Source organism: Strongylocentrotus purpuratus, unplaced genomic scaffold (assembly GCF_000002235.5).
Source record: "Strongylocentrotus purpuratus isolate Spur 01 unplaced genomic scaffold, Spur_5.0 spur5_scaffold_21, whole genome shotgun sequence".
NCBI lineage: Eukaryota > Metazoa > Echinodermata > Echinoidea > Camarodonta > Strongylocentrotidae > Strongylocentrotus > Strongylocentrotus purpuratus.
The window spans coordinates 9,069,679-9,082,648 of record NW_022145607.1 but is presented as its reverse complement, the minus strand read 5'-3'; the positions used below and the strand labels follow the sequence as shown (position 1 = coordinate 9,082,648).

Below are 12,970 nucleotides of genomic sequence, written 5' to 3'. Positions count from 1 at the left end.
GCATCCACGAAGGAAATAAAATTAATGATTTGAACTGTCCTTTCTTTGTACCTACCTCCTTGCACTGGGAGTCGGTCACAAGTTTGACCACGTGTCCCAACCTCTCCGAGACACTCTGGACGACCATCATGATCACTGCACCCTCCGTAGAGAACGCTCTTGCTGTGTCATGCTCTACGGCATTCACTTGCGAGTCCTTGGTTAGTGGAATGTGAAAGGAAGCTCTGAGGTATAATTCCTCTATGAAGCTCAGACGAGAGGAGCCATTCTCTGGGTTTGGTCGAGCAGCGAACGCAATGCCAAGCTGCTGCCCTCTGCAGTTTTTTGTGAACAAGGTTGTCAGGAGACTGGCCAGCAGGTCCCTTGGAACACTGGATGAGAGAATAGTAGTGATAACTTTACATGTTAAAGCAAAATTATTGTTTTAAAGGTAAAGACCAGTATTGGAAACGCCCCAATTTCAAAAAATGAAATTGAAGCTCTCATTACCAATCATGTGAAAGAATATGTTTTGACTAATACATGATGATAAAACTTTGCCGGGAAACCGCCTACTAATTCATATATTTGGTAAATTTGTTTCTCTCATGGTCTGTGAGAGATATAGGGTAGTCCCATATACATCTTTCTGTGTATAGTGCTTGTAACTTTACGAAGAATGGGCCAAATTTCTTATCATTTTGATGATTCCAGAACCTTGCAGATGCTAGATGCTAGATGATCAGCCTTTTCTGATCGATTCCACAACGTTTCTTTCACAATGCAATCGCATGACCATAACTGGTCTTTACCTTTAAAGCAAGTACCATATCAAAATGCAATGGGAAACATGAAAATAATAAAACAAAAGCACACAAAAGAAAACAACTGACATTTGGTGATTATGACAGCAATTGTATCAATCTGTATAAAATTTCAAAAACTGTAGTTTGTTAAAGCCCATCTGTACAAGTTTGGCCAGGAGGGATTAGACCACACAGCATGGTCACTGACAGGTGGCTATCTCATCAACTCAGCTCTCAGTTAACATAAGAAAAAGAGGATCATAGGCATTGTTTTCTATATAGAGGGAGCAAGTAGCTACAAGTAGGACAGTGGGGCTTTAAGTTTAAGGTCAACGTGTGGAGAAGAAGAAAAAAATCTATTACAAGTATTTCAGTCAATGACAAAGTTACAATCATGAATCGGGTCAATTTCAATTTCAAGTGCAATTGATTTGAACCAGTATCGTAACACCTTTGTAGATGACGCACTTGCTGCCATTATGGACCAAGGAAATGGACCAAATTAAGATCTTTCAATACAAAAATGGTAAACTCTTCAAGCTGTCCTGACAGGTAATTCCAATCATGCACGGAAGACTTTCACATGACAACAGCATATCAAAATATTAAGTACATTTACTGATATCATCATCATCATTACCTTTTCAATATAAGAGGTGTGACTGCTAGTCTTTCTCCAGCATCTTCTACTTCTTCTGCAGGCAAGATCCAGTTGAGTAGCTGGTGTCTGAGTGGATACTGGCCCCTCTGAACACCTGTCAAAGAGGCTAGCAAGCCCACTTGGCAGACATGGTTCTCAGGAATGGGGTGAGAGGTCAACAGGGTCAACAGGAAGGTCACAGAACACCTACAAGAAATGGGATAGACATACAGGAAAGTAGATTTTTCAAAAAATAACGTCAGTAATCAGAGGGGAAATGTGTTTTCAGAGTTCTAAGCCACCTAATTTCTTGACAAAAGAAGAAAAATGAATCTTTAAAGAAGCGGTTTGGACTAGCAAAGTGTATAAAAGTAGGAATGTTTAACTGAAAACCACATATTCTAAAAAAGCATGAATAAATATAAGTACATACCTATATTGAACAATTTATTGACTTGAATAATGGTATTTAACAACAATTTACAAAAACCAACCAAGAGTAGCATTACATGATATCTAAGTAGGTTCTGTTGGAGCAAACTACAGGCATAGTTATCATATATCTTCTAAATGGTTAGAATCTGAAGTACCCGAACAAAAGTGATGGCAAAATACCTCACCTTGAAGGCTGTGTAACATCTGGCAAAAAGAGCTTCCAGACTTCCTTATCAGGCTTCACAATCCCATGATGCACTAAAGAGGTCAAGAGGTCAAATCCCTCATCCTCAGCAGAATGAAGGCAGATTGTTCTATTGAACATCAAAAGAAAAATGTTTGCATCAAATGGAATGCCTCATTAGTACCCAGATAACATGGATGAGTCCAACACTATACTAACAATAGACTGAACGAATCAACAACAAACAAAAAATGGCCTAGATGCACTATAAACGTCCTTTGGCAAGACGTTAATCTACATTTGCCACTCTCCACTCAGGTGTTAAATGGGTACCTGATATGATGCGAGCGTTAATTTAGTTTGCACAGCATTAAGAGCATCTGTAAAATGGCACCTGACTGGAATGCTCCCAGGGAGTAGAGAGTGGCATACATTGTGTGCAGGCAGACCTGAATCTGATGACTGAGGTAATAATTTATCTGTAAAGCGCTTAGAGACATCGTCAAAGAATTAAGCGTTATATACACACGGAATACTGTTATTATTATTATTATTATTATTATTATTATTATCTAGAAAACTTTGCTTGATCAATATACAGTGAGATTAATCCATGACTAATTTACATTCAACCAACTCCATACATCTGCTACAAACCTGATAGTTGCACTCCATACTTTACTCCATTCTCTGCTGAGCTGGTCTTTGGTATGCTGTGAGAACTTTTGTCTTGATTCCTGGCTAGCTGCTATACACTGAAGACATCTCAACACATGGCTCTGTAACTGGGACCTATCAGAAAGATAATAGAAAGCAAGTAGGGATGGTACTTCTTAAAGTTATTAGCCAACATGTAGATTGCATACAGGTAAGGAAGAGAAACATGGTTTGCACCATAAATCTGACAAAGGTAGTAACATATATGTAACTAATCTTCCAACCATTCTTCTCAAATTTTAACCCATGGACTGACTACCAAATTCTCTCATTATCATAGACTTAAGGGGAGTGGGTACCTTTGTCTCAGATTCTAAACAAAATCCTGGATTTAGCTCATGCTGCAATCATAATTATAAACCTTTAGGTCAGTCAGGAATCCCATGAAGTTTACAAGCTGATCGCCCGTCTGATTATCAAGATATTTATGATTGGAATTCGAAATTTCAAAAACCGTTTTCCCAAAGGGTTTTACAACACTACAGTCTATTGGGTAAAATGAGTATTTTAAAACCGGTCAGTCAAAGATTTTTACTTCTTTGAGGCACTTCATGATCATTTTGAAGCGCAATTTTTTTTAGGGCTTCAATATTACACCATATCACAGACGCTGATAACACATAGGGCCATGCATCTCAGATTTGGCATTTTTAAATGACGCCCTTAATACAAATGAACACACACACAATGAATGTCTTTTATTATGATACATACCTCTTGCTGTGGGCCTGGAGGTTGTGCAAGGCTGAAACAAAGAGGGCATACTCTTCTTCCGGGAGGTCTTTAGGATACTTTGTTACTATTGCTGCAAGTAGCTGTAACCTGTTCATGGAGTGAAAATGCCACTGTTAATCACAAAAGTATTTTTGTGTTAATTTTCATGCAAGATATGTTGTTGGTTATTGAATAGCTTGCAAAGAAGAAAGAGGGCATTCAAATCTTTCAATTCACAAGATAAAGATATTGGTTCTGAATGTTTGCCCCATTCAATGTAACATTGCGTACAACTACTTTCCATTCCATTTCCAAGTTCCATGTTAAGCATTGATCATTTATCTACAGAATGTAACACAAGATAAAAATATCAGTCTTACCAATTTAAATAGGACAGACTGACTCCAAAGCCCGTCGACAATTGTCTTCCAGAATGTAAAACTAGGAACTCTAGCAAATTGTTGATGATGGCCATTTTGCAGCAAAAATTTCACCCTCTTCAAAAAAATTATTTGTTCCTTACTATTTTGTGGCATGAATCTGGACCACTTTCAACATTACAAAAAACTAACTGGTTACAATAAGAGGTCTATTTATATAGCGCAGCTTCTACATGAATATACTCTACTGCGCTCAATACAAGGTATAATTTTATTACCCTGGCTGTAGCTGAGTTGCCATAATAAGGTGCTAAAGCAGAGATGCCAACCTTCATCAACAACAAAAAGTATTCTTAAGAGCAAAAAACAGTATTTTTCGACAAAAAACAGTATTTTGAATAAAATCTCTCATCTTAACATATCGCCCAATCGAGCAGCTTAAAAAAACCCGGCAGTACCACGTATACGTACCCGGATTGGAGCGCGAAGTGCATACAGTACAGTGGCTTGTTCGCAATATGCGCAGTTTGGGGCACGTATCACCATCCTGCGTGCATCGTTTGAAGACGTAGGTGCATAATACACTTACGACACAGAGGCCATGATTGGTAATTACAAAAAATGTCAATAAAAAAAAAAAATTAAAAATCATTAATAAGAAAAAAAAAAAAAAAAACTTACAAAAAAACGTACTGCCCTATTCATAGCAATAAAACGGAACAGTTGGCATCTCTGCTAAAGCATTCAGAGATTCCTTCCCAGCGAGTACCCATTTACTTCACCTGGGTGAAGAGTGGCAAATATAGATTAATGTCTTGCCAAAGGACATTTGTGTCGTGGCAGGACTCAAAATGGGAACCATGTGGTCCACAGTCTGATGACATATCCGCTAGACCACGCCACCTCTACATACATGGTTATACAGTAAGTTAGTGATTGAATGACCTTAAAGAGAACTATTGCTGAGCTAGCGCCATGAGCGTCTCTGGACGGTGTGTGCGCTCTATAAGTTTACACTATTATTATTGCATCAAGAGGACCTTACCATGGAATGATGGAAGCATGCTGCAGTGGTTGAGAGATGTACTCCCTGAGAAGCTCCCATCCAGACTCTAGACGTCTTCTCTTGGATGGCGTGGTCACCTGACTGGTTAGCCTCATCTGACTACTCATCAGTCTGCTGGTGGAGGGCACCTGACTGCCTTGTAGGCTCACCTCGTACGATACCAAGCCTGCATTGAATATCTGATATAAGCAGATGGTCATTGTAATTAGCATGTAGTTCTTCTAGAGTAACTCTTTGATGAATGCATAGTCCCTGAATGTATTTATTTGCTTTGCAGATTGAACTTGTGAAACAGTTTACACAATAAGTGCAAAGTAGTATGTGATGTTTGATAAACTTTCAGCAAGTCCAATTTGCTTGTATCATCAGCTCACTGTTTTTAAGTGCTGATGTATGTTTTGCATAACATTTAATCATAGATATGATGCTACTTGTTGCCATAGCAGCAGCTAATATATACATTCCATCCATCAACTACAACATGGGACAAGAATGTTGATTGCAATCGCCTCAGCTAAATAAGTTTTCTCAATTTCTATAAAAGTAACTCTAAAATAAAAATTAGAAATCCAGCAGAGTATTTAGGCCCCCACAGTAGTATGACCACAGAGAGAGAGAAAGAGAGAGAGAGGGGGAGGGGATAGGGGGATTTTAAATAATTGTTGATGTCTCTTGTCTTTACCTGATGGCAAACATCGGCTGCAAGCTCCACAAGGTCCTGCTTGAAGTTAACATCCCGCTTTCTGTAAATATTAACAAATATAAATTGATTAATAGTTATAATAATAATAATAATAATCACATAAATTAATTCAAAAGAATTGCTCCACTCTGTTCTTAATCCTACCATGTATGCTTTGTAAATATCCATGCACAGGGTGTTGAAATGTTGGCTGGTATAATACCTTCCTGAAAACTATTACACCTTTGACTTCAGTTTAAACACCTTTAGGGCGTCTTTTGGAGGAATCCTACCAAGTACAAGATACAAGTTTCAAACGTTTAATCTTAAAGTTTATGCTTTGCTAATACATGTTACCTCATTTCTCGATAATAAAATAATGCACAAATAATGAACACCTGTTGACAGATTATATGTTTAGGACACACTGCTATTTTATAAAAAGGTTGAGGCAGAATGCAACATTTCTTACGAACCCTGCTCCTTTGAGTTTGAGTTTGGAACCTTCTTGTCTCCACTCTCTTACCAGCTCTTCGTACAGACTTGTCAACTGATTCTGAAACAAACAGAAAATTGAAATATCATAATATCCCAAACCGTATAGTTGCTCCGGGGGAAACTGCTCCACAGTCAATTTCAAGGGCAATTTATAACCTCGACCCTGGACTCGTATTCCTAACCCTTAAACCTCAACTTTAGCCCTGTTTGCAACCCTATCCCTATATCTTTGACAAAATAAAGGCACTGCAAATTATCAAAATCATAAAAGATTTGCCAGAGCAAATGATTGATCACCAGTTCTCTAGGCTGTTATTTTCCTTGTACTATAATAACACAAGGGGAGTACTCACTTTCCATTGGTCAAAGTCTCCAGCATAGGCTCCCTGCTCCTCTGTCATGACACCCTTTGGGTGATGGACGCTCATCTGAAGCCTCAGGAAGGTTACCAATTCATCCTACAGAGGAATAAAATAAAAAGGAATCAATTTGAAGGTTGAGGCTCGGTCTCTACAATGCTGAATCTCCTACACGCTCCTGCGCAAAATTGATTTCCAACCAGGAAACGTTCAATGAATCTGTGTAAGTTATTGAACATTGAATAACAGCTTCTACACAAAAAAACAAGTCATGCACTAATACAAATACATTAACCACAAGGGCATTACAAAACAATATCTCCAAAGTACGTTCTGAATACTGTCATCCTTCAGGTTACTGCCTCATGATCAATTTAACAGGCTGTTTTAATATAGGATTTTCAGCTGAAAGCCTGTTACTTATGATCTGAGAGTCCTTTCTCTGACCTACCCTGATAGCTTGGGCTGTATTGCTTCTCCATGCCAATAAGAGGCATGTCAAGGATTCTTCACCCAGCTTACACAGATGATGTCTTCTATCAGGTGCTACGTGGAGACTGAAGATGTTCAGAGCTGATAGGGTGCAGGAGATCACCGTGGTGCTTCGCTCCGTTCTAGATAAGAGAGAAAGGGAAGTGAATAGATGAATTCATTCATTTAAAGCCTGTCTACACTACTTTATCCAGGAGGGATTAGACCTCCCTGCAAGGTCACCGACAGGTGGTTATATCATCAAATCAGCTCTCAATTAACATAAGAGAAAGGGGATCATGGGGGACAAACGGTACCCAAATAGACATTGTTTGCAAGAGGACACAAGCAGCTATAAGTAGTGCAGTGGGGCTTTAAAGATTAGTACTTTCGTCCGTGAGTTTGAATATTGATGTGAAATTAGCCCTAATCCATAACATTTGATTTGTACTTTTGCATTTCCCTGACCCAATCACAGTATTCACAAAATCAAACTGATTACATGGAATAGCGTGGAGCAAGTTCCATAAGCATTTTAGTTGGGAAGTATAAATCTTAACACATTACCTTTGGGACCCAAGTGGTTCCTGTATTAAGCCTATGGAAATCAGAGAATTCAGTCAATCAGAAGAAATTTGTGCAGGTCTCTATTATCATTTTGATTGGATATTTCATTTATTTTTCTACTCTACCATAGACATAGACGCATGCAAGTAAATATGTTCATGAAACCATAACAGCTTGCTCCTTTATGAAGGAAGACGGAATATTGCAGCTAAAGGTTGAATCATGTGATTAACCCCTGTCCTAAAGGAACTGGGTGGGTCCAGTATGAAGGCCAAGGATAATGAGAGAATTCAGTAGTCAACGGCTTGCCATTGGCTTGGCTTGGTAACATCATCCCAAAGCTTTGTTATGAAAAACCAGTGTATGTAAATTATAGTTTTAAAATAAATACCTGATTCTTTTGAGCATGCTCCCGAAGAAGTTAAAGAGATAGCTCGTTGGTAAAGCTCCTTGAATGGTTGCCCCGGCAACCAGAGACTGAACAGCTCTAGCCTGGGGATCAAGGCTCACACCTTGGTCAGTATGATGGATTGCCATAGTGACTGTCTCGATGAGCTCTGAAAGAAAATACCATAAAAGTCACATCACTTTCAAAAAAACCACAAAATACATGGTATTTGAAGTATGTAGCCTTGAAACAAACTAGTAAAGTAGAATATCATCACAGCAATTCTGCTTAAATAAGTTTCCTGTATCTGTATCATTGACAATGATATGAAGGTACTTGTGAAACAGATTAGACTACTTTTATGAATACAGAGAAAGAGAGAGAAAAAATGGGATATTAAACAACAAAGATAATGATGTTGATGATGATGATGGTGAAGATAATGATGATGATGATGTTGATGATGATGATGTTCATGTTGATGAAGATAAACAAAGAATGACAAAAGTGACAGAAAGTGAGAGGTGAGATTAGAGGGCCTTAGAACATCCCCAAGACATTTGAGTGAATACTGACCAATCCATGTGCGTTGGTCCAATTCATGCCAGTACTTCTGGCAGCCCAGGACATCCCTAGTTATGATGGAACAACAATCAGCTCCAAACTCAGGACCGGTGAAATCATCCTTCAGCAAAAAAATCATCTTCTTGACCAGCTTTACAACAGATAGTTTGGGACCACCTAGACAAAGTACAGAGAAGTTCAGTTGGAAACAGATTGGTTTGTGAATATGAAAGAAACCCATCAAAGTAATTGACTACTCTGTTCTGATTGCAAAATCACCCTTTTTACAATCATCTTTTTTTAAGTTTGTAAAGATTTGAAACCAAGTAGAATATTCTATTGAACATGATAACCTGATCTAATGGTGTAAACAGATATTATGAAGCAAAAGTGAGATTAACACACTTTGATCAACATTTGTTATTTAACTGTTTTCAGTCACCCGAGAGCTGTCCGAAATGAAGGCTCGTCCTAATATGAAGTGTTAAACTGCAGGGAATTTGTGTTTGTTTGAAAATAAATGGAAATTGTGTGTAACAAGGGTCCTACATGTATTCACCGAGCTCTAGCTGTGTGATAGGATACAGAAACCTAAAGCATATTACACTTTCATTTTCTTTTTCTTTTTTAACACTGCTGTTTATCATTTCCATATCTAAACGACGCTTATTGGTTGATTGGTTCGTCAAGCATTTTACATCAGCAAGTGAAGATAAAGTGTGAAATGATGACTAGCAGTATTTTATTGATATTGTTGAACTGAAATATTGCTTCAGATATATCTTTCATAATACTGAAAAATGCATCAAAGGAACAGTAAAGGAGTTGATGTCTATACTAAATAAGGAACTCCAAAGAGCCTGCATTTTGTTTGCTCCAAAGCCCTGATTCATGTTTCAGAAACTTTGATTAAAGGCTGTTGGGAAATGATTCCATAAATTAGTCCAAAGAGGTTCAGTTTTAACAAATATGTCCCATGCATATCTGATTTCTCAATGCTTTATACAACCAAACCTGTTTTAGTGACCAACTGTCTAGAAAGACCACATTTTTTGTTTCCCTTGAAAATGGTTTCTCATTGAAAAATCTACTAAAGGAACCTGTACATAAAGACCACCTGCCTAAAAAGACCACTTTTCTTGTCTCCCTTGGGTGGTCTTTATAGACAGGTTTCACTGTAATTTTTGACTTACGTCCATTTGCCACACCCACAATCCATTTCAGTGTTGACCGTACTTCTCTCTTCCTTGTCTGGTTTGTGGTGCTTGTACGAGAACCTGGGTGAAAGATAATACCAAAGGTGAACAAATTCATTGCCTGGGAAGGTTTGTGTTTAATTATTTTTTTCTAAAGAAAAATACACATTGGGAGAAACTGTCAACATTTATTCTGGATTATAAAATGTTGACAATTTGCAGGAGCAAGATCCTCATACAGGTTTTTGCTCCTGTAAAGTTTATACAGCAAACACAACTTACATTAAAACTGGAAGGAAAATATTAAAGTAAATACTAAAATAGAAGCATATATTTCATTGACATCATGGAATTAAAAGAGTGAAGGTGGTAACGCAATATTATCCTGCAGCTTTTCCCTATGCTACAAAACAAACTCGTAAATTTTAGAAGTTGAATTGATCTATCTTGCTCCAAAAGTTCTTTATTATTGGTAAAAACCATTTTTAAGAAGGCAAGTATGGCTTGCTCAGTAAGAAACATTACACATTTTAATACAGTATAATTAAAAATTGGAAGGAGATTTTTTAGGCATTTATTGACTTACTACTTGCACCTTTGCCTTTCAAGAGTTCAATTTCTTTGACAATGTAGGCCCAGACACATTTGAAGACTTCCTGCCATGTGAAATTACTTTTCCCTTCAAGTGTATGTTTGTCAAGCTGTAGTTGAACCGTCTTCTTGTTCAGCTCCTTCTTCACAATATCTATTTGTTTCTGTAAGAATAAGAAGATAAGGATAAACTGCTTTCTTAGCGCTTTGATCAAATAAATTAGCAATCCATCAATCATACCAACAAAATATATATACTTCAATAATACCCAAAGAATGAATAAGGTTCGAAATTGATTCAAAGCAGTCAGACCAATGGCATATATGTTTCAGTAACTACCCTCAGCAAAACAATTTCTTTTTTTAATGGACAAATAATATTTTCATATAAACTGTCCATGAAATATATACCAAATTATAGGTAAATTACTACTCACCCAACATCAATAACGTTCAAGTTTTGAACTTTTACGCTTGGATGGACACATTCGTTTAACCGTTAGAAGGTATGGTTAAGAAAATGCGAAAATAGAGCAAGTAGCCATGTATTAAAATGTTAATGAACATGTACATCTGTGAGATATTCTTGTTTAACAATGAACTAAAAGAATGAGAAATAATGAGGACTGAGCTGTGGATGTCAACGAGCTCGGTCCCCATTTTTTTCTTATTCTTCGAGTTCATTGTTGAACAAGAATTTGCAAGAAAAAGAAAACATATTTCAATATCAAAATTACTATTTTTAAAACTTGATTCTCACCTTCCTTTCAGTGATCTTGTCTGAGCCAAGGTATCCGCAAGCAGTCCTGAGAGGTATCAGGACCTCAGCCATGTCTCTTATAATGACATCAACACTCTCTTGGAATCTGTTGTTTTAAAGAAAAAAAGAAAAAACTTTTGTATGAATTTCTACTTCTAAGTAGACTAATCAAAGTAATTTTATCGTGCAAGATTTTACCTTGCCTTTCAACTTTAAGCAACTTTTCTAATGATTTGCCCAACGAAAAAAATATACAAGAATTTTTTTAAAGTTTTTTTTTTTTTTTTAATAAATAAAAGTCATAATAAATAGAGTCCATCATTTCCATTAAAAAAGAAACATTGACAGTAGAGGTACACAGCCAAAATAGGAGACTATTTCCTATTTGGGTTGAAAATCTCCTTTATTTGCTTTTGCTGCAAAGGGATTTCCTTCGCTTCAGCATATATTTTTGACTGTCTTCTTTTAAAATTCACCATTAACTTCTGTTTTCATAACAGTTTTTACCTTAATCCACACAAAAAAAACATTGGGCTCCTGACTTTCACGAGACAAAAATTTGACTGGGAAAACTGCCTTGTTGTTGTTTATTTTGTCCTTTTGTAATCTGAATCTCCAAAATGGGAGACAATCTCTCAATTCTCAAATGGGAGAAAATTTCTTAAATCGGCCTTGCACCTAGTCTAGAGCTAGACTATAATATTTGATTAACACATTATTCCAATAATAATCTTGGGGGGGGGGGGGGGGTAATTGTCCCGCTGGCATCGCAATTGGCCGGGGAAGGGGGTTGGGATAGGGCCCCTCCCCTGGCCCAAATAACAGGTAAATTTAACCTTTTTTTTGTGGTGTGATGTAATATTTATGTCTTGACTTTGCCATTTAACTTTTAAGTTACGCTCAAGTTAAGTAGGCCCTCTCTCACTTAAATTTGAAGCCACTCGAGCGGATCGGCCAATGAGAGCGCGTAAACTCACTGTACGGCGCTCAATGCACACACAAAGTTCTTCGTGCTCGATAAACGATTGCTAGAACAGTCATTTAGATTATAAAAAAAATAGAGTTTAGGGAGTTTAGTCTATGTTGTTACTGTACTAGAACTGTAGGCTAGATTCTAGTCTATAGATCTTTAACAAAAATTAAAGTGATTGTAGATCTAGATCTAAGTTAGATCTAGATCTATGGTCTAGTCTAGATAGACTAAGTAGATTCTAGGTTATTCATAGCTGGATATAAACATCTAGTCTATAAGCTATAACAAGGTCAGATACTTGATTTGGAGTAAGATTTGGAGTAAGGCCTGCTTTTGTTTATACATTTTTACATAGGGCCTAAAGTTAGTGATTATTAATCAGAAACATATATTTTTGTGTTAATACATGCTTTCAGCATGAGCTACCGGTTAGCTAGATTATTTTCCGCCTGATCCGCTGGCACACTGCACCAGCAACAAATAGGTCCGCTGGTACTGTCGATAGCAGGGGCCAGGGCCAGATACGAGACCGAGTATATCAATAAACAAATGACACAATCGCTTAATATCATCGATTTTAGAAGTTTGAAATAGTCCATCATGAACGTTTATAATTGTTAGTGTTCATTTTGTAACCAAATTTGCTACGAATGCGAGAATCTACTGACTTTTCCTTCGTTCCTCCAGCAGTAATCGTGTGATTTGAGCATGGGTTGTTGATGGTAAAATTAATTAGACAAAAAAAAAGGAAAAATATATTTTATGCCCTCTACGTATAATATATCAAGATCTGTGAAATTATGACTGCCCCATTTTAAATAAAGTCTATTTCCTATTAATTTATAATGCCCCTATCCAAATATGTGAAACCTAACTGCCCCATTTTAATGAATTACATTTCCATTGTTGAATCTAGTGTATGAGCGAATAAGGGCTTATTCGGATCGATAATTAAGTTTGTTTTAGGCAAATGGTCTCATTCAAAATATTTTGAAATAAC

General features: G+C 37.1%; 1 protein-coding gene across 1 annotated transcript in view; it reads right to left on the bottom strand.

The window, feature by feature from the left end:
* Nucleotides 1-11,102, bottom strand: part of LOC100889659 (serine-protein kinase ATM) — a 60,029-nt gene extending 48,927 nt beyond the window's left edge. Inside the window, exons 1-15 of the mRNA XM_030994920.1 lie at nucleotides 10,998-11,102; nucleotides 10,233-10,401; nucleotides 9,644-9,727; nucleotides 8,463-8,627; nucleotides 7,890-8,055; nucleotides 6,912-7,074; nucleotides 6,455-6,559; nucleotides 6,080-6,159; nucleotides 5,604-5,664; nucleotides 4,901-5,100; nucleotides 3,476-3,583; nucleotides 2,702-2,836; nucleotides 2,046-2,174; nucleotides 1,426-1,632; nucleotides 56-371 (exon numbers count right to left, since the gene is read on the bottom strand). Of these exons, the coding sequence (XP_030850780.1) occupies nucleotides 56-371; nucleotides 1,426-1,632; nucleotides 2,046-2,174; nucleotides 2,702-2,836; nucleotides 3,476-3,583; nucleotides 4,901-5,100; nucleotides 5,604-5,664; nucleotides 6,080-6,159; nucleotides 6,455-6,559; nucleotides 6,912-7,074; nucleotides 7,890-8,055; nucleotides 8,463-8,627; nucleotides 9,644-9,727; nucleotides 10,233-10,401; nucleotides 10,998-11,069 (2,160 nt within the window). The 5' untranslated portion in view covers nucleotides 11,070-11,102. The remainder of the gene's footprint in view (nucleotides 1-55; nucleotides 372-1,425; nucleotides 1,633-2,045; nucleotides 2,175-2,701; nucleotides 2,837-3,475; nucleotides 3,584-4,900; nucleotides 5,101-5,603; nucleotides 5,665-6,079; nucleotides 6,160-6,454; nucleotides 6,560-6,911; nucleotides 7,075-7,889; nucleotides 8,056-8,462; nucleotides 8,628-9,643; nucleotides 9,728-10,232; nucleotides 10,402-10,997) is intronic.
* Between the last annotated feature and the right edge of the window lie 1,868 nt (nucleotides 11,103-12,970).